At 44.0% G+C, this 17991-nt stretch overlaps 1 protein-coding gene across 5 annotated transcripts in view; it reads right to left on the bottom strand.

The window, feature by feature from the left end:
- The window catches only part of Camsap1 (calmodulin regulated spectrin associated protein 1), a 64980-nt gene that overhangs the window by 16374 nt on the left and 30615 nt on the right, over positions 1-17991 (bottom strand). For 2 of the 5 annotated variants that reach the window (XM_048452696.3, XM_048452698.3), the window contains exons 4-9: positions 14284-14364; positions 13324-13356; positions 10755-10896; positions 2309-2448; positions 2130-2226; positions 1597-1774 (exon numbers count right to left, since the gene is read on the bottom strand). In XM_048452696.3, the coding sequence (XP_048308653.3) occupies positions 1597-1774; positions 2130-2226; positions 2309-2448; positions 10755-10896; positions 13324-13356; positions 14284-14364 (671 nt within the window). The remainder of the gene's footprint in view (positions 1-1596; positions 1775-2129; positions 2227-2308; positions 2449-10754; positions 10897-13323; positions 13357-14283; positions 14365-17991) is intronic. The other 3 variants (XM_048452697.3, XM_048452699.3, XM_048452700.3) reach the window with 2 other exon arrangements.

The raw sequence follows: 17991 nt of genomic DNA, 5'->3' as shown, positions 1-17991 counted from the left end.
GAATCACAGAGGCATTCAACACCCAGGGCTGAAGTTACTACATGGTTAAACCCAAAAGACAAAGACAGGGAAAGGTTCTTCAGAGATGGAGGAGACACAAGGTAGAGAAGGAGACAAAAGGGGCAAACTGCACAGACAGGGTGAAAGGCATAGGGAACCCAGAGGAGCCCATCAGAGGCAGGGGAAGACTTCCCGGCAGAGGGTAAAGGTTACAAACCTACAGCCACCCATAGCACAACGACCAGCAAAAACCAAACAGAATAGAACCAGAATGTATAACAGTGTACAGCTGCTCAAGGGAAGAAACTGATGAATGAGAAAACTTCACAGTCACTGTTAGGTAGAAAAGGTCGCTGAGCCAGTGCACATGTGATACCAATGCTGCTTTAACCAACTTCATACATACAAGCTGCATGTACTGGATCTGACCATAAAGATCCAGAACCAGGACTGGATGCAAGGACTGCAGCAAGAATACCCACGTACTCACATAAGGAGCCACACGGCTGTATAGCTCTGCCCTTGAGATGCTGTCACATCTCAGCCACCATCTGTACCCATGGGCTCTAAACCATACACAGAATTCCATTTCTGCTCCAAAGATCTGATCCTGTCAGTGAGTCTCAGCCCTTAACACTCCTAGCACCACCTGACATACTTTGTATCCTCTGAACACTCTCTTCCTGATCCAATTCTCTAGCATCCTTAGTGTCAATGTCAGAAAGCTGAGGTCCTTTCTAACATGTGTCTAACCAGTCATTCAAAATCACTTCTGAGTATTGTTTTCACCTTAAATCTCAATTCACACTCCACATTTTAAAACTATGTTTCCATTTGAAAATACTCTCTCAGCCTCTCCTTCCATACAAGAGGCTCAAACCCCCTCTGAGAAGAGCTCTCTCATCCTCATCCCACATGCCCACTGACCTGGTTGTAGCCAATCAGCCTCGATCCAGTCAGCTAAATTCTAAGTCTTAATGACAAAATTAGTTCTCAAAAAACACTCAAGAGTTCCAGTTACTGCCTCATTGTCAAAGCCGTTGCTCACTGAAGATGAACCAGTACTGATAACAGGTGAGCATCCTTCAATCAGATTACATTTCAGAGCAAATTTGGACTGTTGCTCAGTCTCTTCTCATTAGACCACTTGTGAAGCTGTATCACTGCATTGTGAAGAAACAATGTAGAAAACTCCTTTTTCCCCCCCAAGACAGGGTTTCTCTGTTAAATAGTCTTGATTGTCCTGAAACTTGCTCTGTAGACCAGGCTGGCCTCAAATGCACAGAGATCTGCCTGCCTCTGTCTCCAGAGTGCTGGAATTAAAGATATGCACCACCGTCGCCTAGCTGAGAAATCTCCTTTCTATACTACAGTTTAAAGTATTTAAACTGTATTGATTAATATTACATGAATACTCTTATTTTAAAACATTGGAACAGACGAGAGGACAGCCAGTTGCGAGGACAGCAGCTGCAGAAGATACTCAGGTACTCTCCGCATTACCTACTTTAACAAATAGTTTTGGTTTCTCAGGCTACTATATAAGAAGGAAAACAGGATGGCAAACTGACCCCAAAAGCAGTATGACAGACTCACAGACACTCGGGCTCCTCCGAGTGGAGGTGGTACCGATGGCTGCCTTCAGAGAGAGGCTGAGTGGGTGGTGGCAGGTCGGCGGGGCTCATGGCAGCAGGGCTACCCAGGAAACTACGTTTGGTTGCGTTGGAGATGGGGACAGGAGGCCGGCTGCTCTTCTGCTGCAACACTGCTTTAGCTGCAGAAATGACAATTGCACAGAGATACATCTATTATTTATAGTTACAGTATCAGCAGGAAACAGAAAACCTGTAGCTTTTATAACATGAAAACAACCCAACTTCTACTTAAAACCAAACTTCTCAAAATTGGTTTTAACAGGTGAGGCCATAGGCTGACCCTTGAAGACTGTTACAAATACCTAATTTAAAGACAACACAGACTGGAACATGAACAGATAGGAAAGGCAAGCTTGGGCCTTTGGTCTGTGAAAGCACTGACAGAAAGGGCACCTTGGCCTTTATAATTATACAGGCTACCTCAATCCTCTGGGCTTTCAAGAAAACGGCTATGATCATTCAGTCACCACTCACCATCCTTCAGTTCCTGAATATCTCGGGGCTGCACGAAATCTGGTTTGACGTTCTCAAACCACCAGAAGAGCTCAGCAATAAAAACCATAACGTTCGGCTAAAGCGAAACACAACACAGACACGGTAAGGACCTGCTCAAAAGCAGCTGGTTTTAAGCACATGTCTGATGGTAGCTTTACCTTCAGCACTAGGGGAGCGTACAGCATGTCCTCCAGGGTGAGATAGAAACACTTGTTCAGATGTTCGTTGGAAAACTCCCTCAGAAGCCGGATGTTATATAGGCTGTCAGCCATCGACGGAACCTCCTTCAGGCAAATATCTAGTAGATAGTCAGGTAGACTGTGTTATGATATGCATATCCTGCTCACAAGGGTGTGTGTAGATACACAATTCTGAACTGAAACTTTACGTGGCAGAGGTGGTGATAAAGTAGGCAGGATTAAGGGATTTTAAAAGATAGTAAGTTTTACAGGTGACATAAATGTAGAAAGAAAATATGGGAAATCTCCAGAATCTGCCTTTATAACATAAATCGTATGAGAGTTCCAGACCGGATTCCTAAAGTGAACAGTGGTAGCTGCAGCTAGAGGTTAGTAGCAAAACACTTGCCTGCCATAGGCAAGGCACTGGGTTTCATCCCTAGCATGAGGGCATGCAAAAGATGAACAGTGGAAATCACCTTCTAGAGAGATTTGTTTCCAGGTCCACAAGATGGCTCCCCAGGTAAAGACTCTTACCCTGCAAGTCCAACCTCCTGAGTTCAATCCCCAGGATTCACAAAAAGGTAGGAGAAAACCAACTCCACAAAGACACCCTTTCACCTCCACATTTGTGCCATCACACCAACGTCCACATATATAAATAATATTCAAATAATTTTTAAAAACGTCTGCATTTTCTTCAGCAAGCAGATACCTCTGCCTGAGGTTAATATCATATTTGCAAAGGGTGGAAGCTAGGATATGCACAAAATTACAATTGTCAAACAAGGTCTCTGATTCTCCAAATGAAGACTACACATAGTACAAGCCTCCTCTACGGAGAGCAACGATCTTTCCAACCTCTCAGGTAGGAAAATTCAGGAAAGCAGACCCTCCGCTGGGAAATGTGGTACAGGCAGTAAATAAGAACCCCTGAAAGGGCCTCCAGTGTTTGTCTGGATGCTCCTTAGTAAAAGTCAGTAAACAGCAGTTGTAGGATCAAAAGACAAATGCACCAAGGCCTCCGGGTATGTGCCACCCTTTAAAGTGGGGGGGTTGGGGGGGTGGGGGGAACAGAGGAGTTCAGCATAGTCAAGAACAAAAATAAGAAAAAAAGGATTTTTTTTTTCTTCTTTTGCAAAGATCTCAAATGCTGTCTTCCAGTCTAGGTCATTAGTTCAAGAACAGGGTGTGTCAGTATCAAGTGAGGTATTGTCACCTGGTCATGAAATACTGTTTGTAAAATTCCTGACTGCCCAGTCCTCCCTGTTCTCAACACACAGCTTTCTACTGAATGTCTCTTTCCTGTGGTTTGTGTGCTGTTCTGTGTTCCAAGTGACTGCCCTGGGCCAATGCCACACTCCAGCCAGTGTAAAGTCAAACAAAATTTAACAGTTGTAGAACAAGAACCCCATGTTCTTATTCTTCAAAATTAATGCAGCTAAAAAATCTGTAAAAACGTAAGCAACAAGTATGATGAGAGAAATGGAATCTAACACAGGCTATAAGATCATGAGATTGTAACAAGAGTTCAATTCGTGAATCAACAAACAGACGTGCTGGCAGGAAAAAGACAAAGCTATCCCTGCAGCATGACAGGAAATGAGGCTGAAAACTCCAGTGGTAAAATTCAGATGAGGAGGGAGATGATAAATGAAGATCCATATTCCAAGGGTCTCCCCCATAAAGGACTCAGGTAATCATGAAGCATCAATCACTTCTCTTGAGGGGTCTTAAGAGGCCAGCACAGCACCTTGACCAAGAACACAGTAGGCACAGATGCTGGCTGGGATGCACACTGTAGTCTGAGGCAGGCAGAGCATAAGGAAACACCAAACCAATCAACCAGGGGACAAGGGACCAACTCAACAGCCTGAAAATCAAGAGAGGCAAAGGCTGGGCACTGTGGCTTCAGGGAGACTGCGAGGCCTAACAACTGAAAACAGTGAGGGAAGGGTGGAAGGCCGTCGCTGGACAGTTGGCAAGCCTGGACATGGTCTCAGATAGCGTGCCTCAGGACATACCAGCACTGCCAGGAAAGCCTCTGTTCCCTAAGCTACTCCAAACATAAAAGTGAAAAGTCTCACCCTGGGAAAGCTAGATTTTAAAAAACAGAAATTCCTTGAGCCATCTGCTACATATTAAACTTATGCCAAAATAAAACATTACGACTTTGCCCCTGTGTTGCCTTGTCGATCCTGGTAAGAACAAAACAAAACAAAAGTATTGCTCTGGGCAGTCTCTGGGACTGCTGCCTGTGATTGGCAGGGTGGGCCGAGGGTCGAGGGTCTGGGAGAGCTGGGAGGTAGCTGGGAGCCCACTCCACCCCAGCCAAAGGGTCGCAAGATTTCAGCTGGAGGTCAACAAAGAAGCAGAATCTTGTGAGAAATGCAATTGTGGCTCAACCTGTGGAGGGGTTGTGAGATGCACGGGTGCTGGTATGATTCTGTGGGCATCCTTGGCGTTGACACAGCTGGGCCTGGTGTTTATGTGTGTATCAGCCTCTGCTCCAGACATGGTGGCTTTCCCCTAGTCTAGCACAGTGAGGAATTCTGAGCAATATCTTTGTGACTGTGGTTTGGATGTGGCAGGAGAGGGGCCCTCAGTCCCTCCAGCATTTGGGTCCAGACACGTGTCTGGGTCCAGACATACGTGGCCGTGGGGATTCTGTGGCAAGTTAGTCATGGCCTTACAATAGAATCTGTCACACTCCCTCCAGAGAGCTCTTGGGTCCAAGGTTCTCCCGAGCATATTCTCATCAGCGTTGACTTTCAAAGGCAGAAGTGTCTGTTTCTGTCTGGCATGATTGGTTATTTTGGATATTTCAGTGGCTCAAAAAAAAATTGGCGCTGTTATTTTTTGTATATATCAGATATAAGGCTGTGCACGAGTATATAAGGAAGTGAGTCAGTAACAGCTTCAGAAGCTTCTGCCTAGCAGATTAAGCTAGGTTATAGAATAGAGTCCATAAACATATGATTAAGAAATTTGTCTGAAATGTTTTGTGAATTCAGGAAACTTTTTTTTCTGCATTATTACTTTTTAAAAAGAGGATTCATTTTTATATTTAAAAAGGTAACTGATAACTGAAAAGAAAGTATTTACTGGACTGGCAATATATTTACAGAACAGATAAATAATAATTTTTGGGATACTGCCTCTCCACATCTAAGAATGTGAAGCCTCTTCTAAGTACTACAGAAAAGTTTAGGACAAACTGGGCTATCACCAGGGTTTCTCCTTGCCTCCTGGTGCAGTCAGCCTACAGGACACAAGAAACTGGTCCTGTTCATATTTGGTCCACAGCTGGGGCAGCCTGTAGACCACAGCATCTACCAGGTAAAATCACATCACTGCAGGCCAGGAAGTGCACCTACTAAGCCAGTTGTGTAAAAAGCAGGTGTAAAGGTTTCGAGTCTTCCAACATTTTACACAAGGTTTCGATCTGTGCTGACAAGACAAGCCAGCCTTAACTATCTTCTGGGGTCTCTTCCCAGTGAGTCAGGGATAACCCTCTTACACAGAGACCAACAGCGTCCCATCTTCCCTACTCTCTGACAATTTATAAACCACAGAAACTGTCAACTTCTTACAAGTATGGGAAATGGCCCAGCAAAAGTTCCCACAAGAAGTCAGACCACAAGGACGTCCTTCTTGACATCTGAGTCTACCTGCCTTGTAGTTATGGGTCTCTAGCTCTCCATTCCTCCTTCTCCAATACGCACAGTCTGTGTCAGAACACTGTGAACATACCCAGCACAGAAATACTCTTCATATTTTTATTTGATGTCTACTAGACCTGAATTTATGTCCTTTTGTTTTCTGCAGTCTTTATTTTGCCCCCTTTTATTGACTAATCAGTCTGGAAAATTACCTATTTTATGAATTTGTCAAAAGAACAGCTTTAAGTTTTATAGTTTTCTCTTCAAAACATTTAAAATGTTTCTATTTTACTCCTAAATTTACTTTTTTATTTTTATTTCAACAAGATACATTATCTTTTAAACTCCACAAAGAAAAACGAAGTGTTCTATGTCGCCTCTCCCCAGCAAACCTGGAGTACGAGGGGGGGGGGGGCACGCTAGAAAGAGCAGGCTGTGCTGCTTCCAGGACTTGGCTGAGGGTTCTGCTGCTGTCATACAATCTCCTAGTCTGTGTAACCTGCTCTGCCTTCTCACGAAGTTATTTAGGGCTTTCCTAGTGTATACACCACAGTCCTCTGACTAGACACATTCAGAAGATTCTTGAAATGTGTCTATGCTCATCCCAGGGACATCTACACTTCCCTTGGCTAAATCTTCTCTATTCTGTTAGTTCCTCCTAAACTGATCTCACTTTTCTAGTTTCTCCTTCACTTCCGTGTCTTTGCTTTTTTTGTTCTGTTTCCTGGGAGATTCTTTTTCTACTCAGCCATCTAATTCTTTAGTAGACTCTTACACTTCAGATACCAAAATGCACACACTTCCTCAGAACTATATGGAACCTAATGTGGACATACCATATGACCATTTTCTAAATGCCCCTTCCCAGTACTCATTCTTAGCAACTAGATCCCAGCTTCTTACTGCTGTCTGTATATTCTGAACTATAGCTGCCCTCAGGGGATTTTCTCAAATGTCAGGGTCACCCTGGACACCCCTTCACTATTGGAGGGAGGCATTAGGAAGTGGTCTTTGCTGCAGGTGACCAATGCAAAAAGCCAGCTGATGCCAAACCTCAGTAACTGTGGATCTTGTCCTTAAGACAAGTTTCTGCAAAGAAGACGCCTTCCCTGTGTTGCATGTGGAACAAATAAAGGTCTTAATGAAATCCAACAAGGAAGTAAGGCTTAATGATACAGGTGCCTGGAGGAAGCTCACACAAAAGCTCTGGTCACCTCACCGCTGCCTTTCCTATGCTGAAGTCTGAGACTATGACTTACAGGCTCAGTCTCCCCCAAGTGTGTTATATCCCCAGTCTTTGGACATGGAGGGTGTTGCTGGAAGCAAAGGGGGACCCAGGCTCTCACCGATCTTCACACTGACTTTCAAAGACACCCCCATGTATGACTGCTAGCCAAAGTCCTTCCATCTTCCTGTGGCAGCTTCAGAATTCTGGCTGGTGAACTGCACTGATTCTCTGGCTTGACCTCCTCTGTCCTTCTGTTTTACTTCTTGGCTAGCCAGCTCCTTAGAGCCTAGAACTTCAGTTGCTCACTCTACAGTCACAAAACTTCATTTTTCTTCCCTTCACTTTTCTCTGGGATTGTGTCAGACTTTTTTAAGTTGTGCAATGGACCTAGTTCATTCATTCCCAAGTGCCTTACTTTCAGACAAACACATTCACCTCCCTTACAGCACATTTCAGGCTGTGTACTATAGTTCCTCTAGTTGTTCACTTGTTCAACACCTAGTCCATATCGTTTATCCTACATGTTAATTTATTTTTTAAAATAATTCATTTAAATTTATTTTATGTACATTGTTGTGAAGGTGTCAGATCCCCTGGAACTAGACTTACAGACAGTTGTGAGCTGTCATATGGGTGCTGGGATTTGAACCCAGGTCCTCTGGAAGAACAGCCAGTGCTCTTAACCTCTGCACCATCTCTCCAGTTCCAGTGTTATTTTAAATGGTTGTTACCTATCAGTGAAAACATATAAAAAGCCCCCACTCTTACAGCTCTTACCCACCAGTTCTGGTTTCTCTTACCCATGGAGCATTTATACATATTGCCCCTGGTCTGCAAGTATTACAGAAAGGAGCTAGCTGTCTTTGTTACTGATTTCTAATGTTCTGAACTAGTGAGAACATATGCTTTGGAATCTGTTGCAATTTCTTATGTGGCTTTGATCAAGTTCTCTCTTTTTTATAAAAAAAGATTTATTTATTTATTCTATGTATATAAGTGCTCTATCTGCACAAATGTCTGCATCCAACTATAGATGGTTGTGAGCCTGTGGTTGCTGGGAGTTGAACTCACGACCTCTGGAACAGCAGCTGGCACTCTTAACTACTGAGCCATCTTTCCAGCCCACCCAAGTCTTTTTGTTTTTGTTTTGTTTTGTTTTTTTTCAGGCGTGGTCTCAATTATGTGACCCTGACCAACCTGGACCTGCATTGTAAACCGGGCTTGTCCTTTAACTCACAGCTTTGCCTATCTCTGCTTAAGTGTGTTTGGGGGGGGGGGGAAGAACACGACACAACACTAAATAAACATGTGTCGCACCACACCTGGCCCAGGGTCATTATTTGCAAATATTTGTATATATGGAGGCCAGGGCACAACTTGCAGGAATCAGTTCTGTCATTCCACCCTGTGTGTTCTGGATCTGAACTCAGGTCATCAGGCTTGGCAGTAAGCACTTTTACCCCGTTCATCTTGCCAGCTGTGATCAATTATTTTTATTTAGTGTTAGCACAATATCTGGGACAATAAATGTAGTCTGCCACGTTTATATTCAAGTCTTCTATGGTATTACCAAATTCCTGCTTCTGGCAGTTTCAGTTAGCTATGTGTGGCTTGTCAGCTTCTTCATACAATTCTGTCATTTTGTTTCCAATAATGATGTTAGCCCCAATTTACATTCTGCCATAAGGTCCTCAAAAGGCAGGTTAAAAAGCAGGGTACAGACCAGGCATGGTGATGCATGCCTTTAATCCCAGTAACTCAAGAGGAAGAAGCAGGAGGATCTCTGTGAATCTGAGGTTAGCCTGGCCGACATACTAAGTTCCAGGACAGCCAGGGCTATGTAGAGACCTTGTTTCAAAAACAGAGAAGCAAACAAAGCAGACAACAAGTGGAGACGGAGCTGGAGAGGGAGATGGCAAAGCACAATGGGCAGTGGTGCATGTATCTCTAACTCTCAGGAGGGCAGTCTAGAATACCTAGAGCTTCAGATTGGCTGGAGCTGAGGTACAGAAGGGGAAAACCCCAAAACTCTGAGATGGAGTGCCCGCCCTACCCTCTTCCATACCACTTCTATTTCTTTCTTTACGTCCCTCTGCGTTTTAAGCAGTCTATGCTCTTTCACCTAAGTCTTGGCCTTAAACCTGTGTGACATTTAAGAGCTCCACTGAGGTGCATTTCCTTGGAAAATGTGGTTTCTGAAGATGGGCCAGAGCGTCGCTAACACTAGAAAAGTCTTACTTTCAGCGTTGGGGAAGAAACCCGGAGCCTTTGCAAGCTGTACAAGCATTAAATTACTGTGCTACACCCCCAGAAAACATTCCTCCTTTTCTGCGTGATACAGGAGACTGAGCCCAGGGACTCAGTCATGCTACGCAAGTGTCTACCACTGAATTATTTCCCCAGAATTGTTTTTTTGCTTTGTTTTGTGGACCTGGCCTCCCTCTTACTCACTTCTTAGTCCTTCAGAGACACAGGTACTTGAAAAGCCTCCTCGTATTTTCCTGGGTGAGATAGGACTTTTCTGGTACGGTTCCCCAAAAGGTCCTAGTCATAGGACCAAGGCCAGTTGGACGTGAGGAACTCATTGTCCACCTGCAGCTTTGATCCTCCTGGAACCTGTAGCTCTTCCTCTTTTTCTTTTAAACTATTTTATCATTTTTTAAAATTATTTTTATGTGTATTGGTGTTTTACCACAGTTGGCAGTGCCCTGGAACTGGAGTTACAGACAGTTTTAAGCTGCTATGTGGGTGCTGGGAATTGAACTCAGGTCCTCTGGAAGACTGCTGAGCCATCCCTCTAGCCCTTTTCCCTGTCTTCCAAGTCACCTCTGTATCTGTAAAGAATGTATTATCTGCGATTCCATGCCTGGAGTAGGCAAAGTCTGAGGCAATGTTCCAGTAGAGGCACTAGTGGGGTCCCTAGCCTTCTACCTGTCCACACCAAACAAAAGGTACTTAGGACACCGAGCCACTGACAACTGGTGCTTCCACATCACCTTAGCAGGTCTGTGCCATGCCCTTCACAACCATTCACTTTCCTCCTTCCCCTGCAGGTCACAATCACCTAGAAAGAGGTTTTCGGGCATCAGGCCAAGGCAGGAGACAAACTGATTCTAGCATTCATCCTTATGTCTTCAGAAAGTTCTACAGAGTTGTTTCTTTGTGGTCTGACAAGGGGTCTCATTTATTCAGCCCAGGCTGATCTTGGTCCAAACTCAGCCTACCAAATGCCAGAATCACAGGTGTGTGCCACCCTGTCCAGCTTACTTTCTAGGTGTTTCAAAATAAGGAAGGATCTCACTCACTCTGAAACAGAGGCAAAGTCACAAAATACAATGACATATTATCCAAATACTCAATGGGCAATTTCCACATCACATACGATGCAGAGATATTTGGTCTCTCGGCATTTCTAGGTATGTGGTAGTATGCCAGCTGATACAGGGACTCCATGCTAATTCCTTGGGTTTTTCTTGCATGTTAAATGCACACTGTTCCCTTTCAGGTCTGTTCAGGGGAAGCATTCTCCACTCACCATCCAGTTTCATCTGCTCGGGGCAATAATAGTGAACCACCGCTAAGAGAGCAGCGCCATCACTGCCGTCTCTCATCAAGTCCTCCAACAACGGGAAGTAGGGTGACTGCCTAGCGGAAAGGTGCTCTCGCCGATAGCGGACCTGCAGTTGATAAAAGGAAAATGGTCTCTGCGTGTGAGATCACTTCACCCTGCGTATGTTACAGGCACACTGCTAGAGCAAGATTTACACCAAGCCTAGAGCCACATGAAGATCAACTGTTATTGCCTAGAAAAAATTATGACTGTGTGGATGATATCCTCTGTCCAGAATAAACAAGTCAGATCCAGGACTGGGTCCATGGGTACACTGGATGGCAGAGATCCACTGCTAACACCACCAGGGCCAGTCTAACTCTAAACTGACTCTGGCAGTGGGCACACATGGGAGGAGACAAAACACACATCTACACTATTATAAGCCAATGCATTACAAACTAATGAGAAACAAGTTAAACAGTAAGCATTCACAGCTTGAAAGACCCAAGCTACAGGCACTTTTCTAAGTATTATCAAGATTAGCACTGATCATTAAGAAAATAGCATTAATTGATTGTTTGAGAAATTTCAGAAACCAGGTTCAACAAATTTCTCACATTTCCACACCAGTCACCAAAAACTGCAAGAGAAACATCAGGACTAAAACTCACAAGATCATCAAGTAAATGCCAGGCCGAGGCTCCCTTATGTTCACACCTGAGGAAGCCACCGTCGGTATTCTAAGCACCACAGCCCATGTGTCTCTGCCCGTGGTCAGAGAGAACTTAGCAGAGAGGGCTGCTCAGTGAAGAGACAACTCCCCCAGAGCTGCAGTGCACGGCTCTTGTCTGTGTCAGTGCTCAGGGCAGGATAACCTCCAATCACATTTCCTCCAGAGGGGGCACATACACAACAGAAACTAAAAAAAGAAGAAAGCCAGCACCTGCCTATAACAAAAACTATTGGTTTCTTAGAGTTCTGCAGGTGAATCCAAATCAAACAATCATCTTAGATTCTAGACTTCAAGCTGATGTCTCTACAGACATTTGAAATAACCAGTAGTGATGCTTGCCAGAAAACACAACAGATTCCCTAGGATTTGGCAACAGGCTTGTTTTGTGTTGACTGTATATTCCAACATACATTTTAACTTGTTTCTCAGAGCCCATGACATGTACTATCACAGGGAACCCGCCTCATACTGTACCACACGTGCAAAGTCCACAGGTTCCAGCATGCAATGCATCACAGCATGCTCCAGGCCAGGCTTTCACGGAGAGAGCAGACAGGGAATGAGCAGGCATGCAGCAAAGCAAATGACTTCTTGAGTAAAGATGGATGGTATGGGTAAAAATTAGGCTGACATTGAACTACAGGGGCACAGGAGGCTCACGACTCTTTGCTCACCCACATCTTCAAACTTCTAGTTGTGAAATGTTCAGATAAAACCCATAATCTGTCAATCTTTACCACACTTTTTCTTATTGGTCTATTTACTAAACATCACTATAAGACACCCATAGCCTCTCTAACAAAGGCAAGATAAGGGAGATTAATTTTGGTTATATTTCTCTTTTTTCATGAAACTTATCTGAAACCAAACCTCTCTGACACCTGAGTTTGTGAGCCCTTGCCTTAGTCAAGCCCAGGACTCAAACACCCATTAAGCATGCTCTTCTCCTTCTAACACATCATAAGGCAGAACAACCTACGTTTACATAGGCTTTTTGTAACCCACAGCCATGGGTCCAAGTGAGAACCCAAAGGACAATCTGGGCCAAATAATGAAGCTACAGGATCGAAGCAATCAAAGGGCACATTCAAAATCTGCAAAGAGATCTGTGCCCAAAAGTTCACATGAAAAGGCACCACTTGGCACCAGGCACATAAGAGCAGTGACAGACTGGCCCACTTCCAGAATTGGTCACCAGTGAGGTACTGCTGAAATTACTAAACCTAATCCTGGTTTCTAAAATTTGTATTAAAATTCATTATTTCAGAAGCACTGACCTAACTCAGATTGCAGAATCTGAATTGACTTCCATACAGGGCTGAGGGACAGCAACAAGGAGACCATATCGAGACACACCAGCAAGAGTACTTTCTGCAGCCCGCCTGTGCCCTCAGTGGGGGAACACTTTCCCAACCTGACAGCCTAGGATATAGGTAGTAGGAAAGGTCACGGTAGATACTACCTCTCAGGCAAAGTAACAGCAGGAAAAAAGGTTAAGGATCGATGCCAGTCACTAGGTCACCATCAGACTCTTGAGGTCTATGAGGAAAGACTGCTTCCTGTCAGCTATGCTACACTGGTTACTTAGAGATCACTTAGAACCTGGGGGAAATGACATGGAAATTCCAAAGTGCCACATAACAAAGCCCATCAGCGTGGCCAGCAGGGCTCATGCTAGAGAAGATGTAACACAACCCCCAGGTGGACATTTAAACAAACAAACAAAAACCCAGTCTTGGGTGCGAGCAATTTTAATGGAAGCGCATGATGGCAACAAGATGGCTTTGCAGATTGCGGCTGGTGGTCTGGGTCACTTACGGGTACTAACTTCCAATACCACTTGGAGGGAGACTGCTCAGGAAGCGGGAAGGAAGGTGGAAAGGAATGTCAGCACTGTAGGTCCAGGCGTGGCCATGACACACATGCTCACACGAAAAAGTGGAGATAGCCTCTGGTAAGCAAAGGCTTTCCAGTGTGCATGACCTCAGTCGATCACAATACCAGGCAATTAAACTGGAAGATAACTTGTCCCCTTCACAACTCTATCCTTCACAACAGCAAAGAATAGTTCCACACTTGACAAAGTCAGGGACCAGGCTAGAGTTCTGCCCCCTTTGTCTATGCCCATGTGTGTCTGTCCCATCAAAGGATTAGGCAGGCACTCAACCCAACTGACTAGAGCTGGACAATATAGAGAGAAAACCACAAGGAGAGAAGACATGTTGCTCTCAGCAATAAAACTGTGTCAACAGTCAGGCACTCCTGTGCACACACCACTGACTGTAACACATGGCCTTGGCAAAAGAGAAAATGGCCAGAAATGAGGCCAAAGCCAGAATGAGGAATGAACACACCCATCTGCACCCATTCCAAGGTACACACTTTCCACTGGCTCCAGGCACTGGGCTTCAGACCCCCATTAGCCTCATGAAACCTAACAGGCCATCTCAAGAATCTGCCAGGGCACAGCTACTACAATCTCTTACCTTCAGAAGTTCACTCTCAGCTCAGGCTACATTGTTTCCATTATTGATCCTCCCAAGTCCTCCCAGAATACCCCCTGTTCAAACTATGAACCCTTTTTGGGGGTAGGAACAGAAGACAGGCTGCCCATGGTAACACCTAAGTGAAGCATTGAAAATCAGCCACCAGTAGAATCTAAAGAGGCTAGCTTGCTTGGGATGACAAAAATATAGAATGAGCAAGTAGAAACAGACATAATTCTTTACTACTAACATTAACTTAATGCGTTCTGAAGAAATTAAATTTACCCTTTACCTTTTGATGAGCAGGACTTTCCAATGGCTGCTGTTTTAATTTAACTTCTTTCTCTGTTATCTCTCTCATTTTAAGATTTACCTAAGACAGAAGGAAAATGCATTAAGAAGGCCACTGCTCCCCATGTCATCCCCTATCTCTCCATTTCATCACCAGGAGAGCCACAGCACCGACTGTTAACTCTTAAGACACAAGTGCTATCAGGTCAATTACAAAGATGTAAAAACAGTTGGATTCCATGTGATCCAAGACTTACCAGGACTCACAGGGTCAGCCTGCTCCTGCAAAGAAATCACTGTGCCTCCAAACACCAGTGCAAGGCTCTTCCCTCACCACTGTGGTCATGAAGGTCAGACCCCATGCACACTGTGTACACAGCTGTCTGCTGACAACCCATAACAACCGACCTAATCTTGGGTCACATCTCCTCTGACCAGAGAAAGTCAACACAAAATAAAGTTCAACTATAAAATCCAAGCTGTACATCCCTAAAAAAGAGATTTAAGCAATCTCTCTTGAAATTAAGATAGCATCAAATTTCTGATTGGGTCAATGAGCTAGTTCAGCAGATAAAGCACCTGTCACTCTAGCCTAGTATCTGGAGTTCAATCCCTGGAACCCATGCAAAGACAGAAGGAGAGAGAACAAGCTCCACAAAGTTATCCTCTAGCTACAACAAGCCTATTGTGCCACATGTGCACCCACACGTACATCCTGCACACAAACAATGTCTTAATTTGTATTTATAAAATAATAATTTTTATTTTGTAAAAATACACATTAATACCTAGAGGAGTGGTCAGAGTAATAGGTGAAAATGTACATGACTGAGTGGCTCATCAACAAACAAAAATACAGTATTTGAACTACATTGTAATATGAATAATAAAAGCCCAGAGAGAGATATTAGGGTTCAACCTGAAGATCAGAAAAGCTAAGCAGCCAACAACCACTGGCTCTTACCTCTACCTCAGACCAAAATGGCGATCCTGCTTCTAGGAAATCTCAGAATGAGATTGAGCAGAGACCCGTCTCCTCCTGTTTTATATTCCTCTCTCTAGGGCTGGAATTAAAGACATGCACCACTACTGCCTGGCTTCTATGGCTAACTAGTGTGGCTACTGGAATTAAAGGTGTGTGCCAAACCACTGTCTGGTCTATATGGCTGACCAGTGTGGCTGTTTTACTCTCTGATATTCAGGCAAGCTTTATTTATTAAAATACAAATGAAATATCACTACATTACCATAATATCAAGAAGGTACAAAAATCTCTTTAAAACTAAGATAAAGGGGCTAGAGAGTCAGCTCAGTAGTAAAAGCACTTGTTTTTTGCAGATGACCTGGGTTTAAGTTCCAGCACTCGCATAGTGGTTTACAACTGCTTATCTCTGCCCCACACAGGGTAAGGCCATAGGCGCACATAGTCGGTCTGTCTGTCTGTCTATCTCTATGTGTGTACATGCGCTTGTGCTCACAGTGCCACAGTACACACATGGAGGTCAGAAGACAACTTACAGGAAGCAGTTCTCTCCTACCATGTGAATAAGGACCAGTCTCAGGTTGGCAGGCTTGGCAGCAAGGACCCTTATCTGGTAAGCCATCTTACTAAGCCAATAGTCAGATTTTTGAAGGCGAGTAAAGCCACTCATAAAAACTAGATGAGGTGGCTCATGCCTGTTGTCATTTCAGCACTTGGGAGATGCAGACAGAAAGATCAGAAGTTCAAGGTCTTCCTCAGCTACACAGTTGAGTTCCAAACCAGTCTTGGATATATGAGGCCCTTGTTATTATATATATAAAAAAATTTAAAAGTACTACATAAAATTCTATATTTGTACCTAAAATGTAAATTAATTTTGTATTTTAAAGAAAAACATAAATTATTTTCAGAATCAAGGAGAATAACCACAGCAAGGCAAACCAAGTATCTGCTGGGAGCACAGGGAAGAACAGAGCAGCTAGGGCAGGAGTGGGCTGAGAGACAGACAGGAAGGGAAGGAAGGACACGAGACACACACCCCACATTCTGAGGGGAAGTAAAGCTGAGCATGAGAATAGGTGCTGACTTTTAAAAAATAGAATTGGGGCAAGAACTGTAATCTCAGCCCCCAGTGCCTCCCCTTCACCCAAAGACAGATGCTGCCAACCACTGTCTATATCCAGATGTAGTAGCACCTGAAAAAAATGTCTATTAAGTCTCCTCCAGGAAGCCAAGGCTCAGTTAATTCATACCTAGTCTAAAAAAATCACTACAGGAGTTACTAGGTGGAAAGGAAACAGCAGCAGGAAATGTGCAAGTACAGCCAGTTCTCCAAATGGGACCCAGGGACACCTAGAAATCTGAGATACTGCTAGGGATTACACAAGAGCAAAGCTAAACCAGGCAAGGTGATGTAGGAGGGTCATCTGTCTGTGTTACTTTTATTGGTTAATAAAGAAACTGCCTTGACTTTTTGATAGGGCAGAATTTAGATAGGTGGAGTAGACCGAATAGAATGCTGGGAAGAAGGCAATGAGGCAGACGCCATGATTCCCCTTCCCGAGACGGACGTTGGCTAGACTTATACCACGACCTCGTGGTAAAATACAGATTATTAGATATGGGTTAGTCAAGATGTGAGAGTTAGCTGATAAGAGGCTAGAACTAATGGGCCAAGCAGTGTTCAAATAAATACAGTTTCCGTGTAATTATTTCAGGCTAGCCAGGCGGCCAGGAACCAGGTGGGACGAAAAGCAGCCCGCTGCTCCTTTTACAGCAAGGTAGTGCACGAAGCTTATCCCAGCACTTGGGAGTTGAGGTAAGACTGCTAAGAGCTTGAGGCCCAGTCTGAGCCACATAGTGAGTTCCAGGTCAACCTAGAATAGCAAAATCCTGTCTCTTAAAAGAGGGAGGGATTAGTATAACTCAGTCATAGAGTGTCTAATATTCACAAGGCCCTAGGTTCAATTCCTGGTACCACATAAAACTAGGTATAACCCTTGGTATGAAGGCAAGCGAACTAGTGGTTCAAATTCATCTTCAACTACATAACAATAACCAGTTTAAGACTAGCCTGGGATATGGGATACCCCATTCCAAGATATAAATATAGGCCCACACCTTTAATCCAAGCACTTGGGAAGAAAGGGCAGACAGATCTCTGTGAGTTCAAGACTTCTCTGATTTACAGAGTGAGTTCCAAGACAGCCGGAGTTATATAGAGAGGGACCCTGAATCAATCAGTCAATCAGTCAATCAATAAATAAGCAAGCAAGCACACAAACCAAAAGTAAATAAAAATATATACAAGTTAGAGAGATGGCTCAGTAAATCCCAGTGTTGAAAGGGGGAAGGTGGAAGTTAGTTGACAAGAAGGCTCAGTGAGTAAAAACACTTGCTACCAAGCCTAACAATCTGAGTTCAATCCCTGGGACCCACATAGTAGAATTAGAGAATCAACTTCCACAAATTGTCCTCTGACCTCTGTATGGCACCATTAGCACAAGCACACATACTTTTATATACAGATAGATAAAATGTAATTTCTTGAGCTGGAGAGATGGCTCAGTAGTTAAAAGCACTGGCTGCTCTTACAGAGGCCCTGAGTTCAATTCCCAGCAACCACATGGTGGCTCACAACCATCTGTAATGAGATCTGGTGCCCTCCTCTGGCGTTTGGGCATACATGGAGGCAGAATGCTGTATACGTAATAAATAAATAAATCT

This window comes from Myodes glareolus, chromosome 21, assembly GCF_982192425.1.
Source record: "Myodes glareolus chromosome 21, mMyoGla1.1, whole genome shotgun sequence".
Classification (NCBI taxonomy): domain Eukaryota; kingdom Metazoa; phylum Chordata; class Mammalia; order Rodentia; family Cricetidae; genus Myodes; species Myodes glareolus.
The sequence above is the reverse complement of the archived record's forward strand: the minus strand, read 5'-3'. Positions and strand labels throughout refer to the sequence as shown.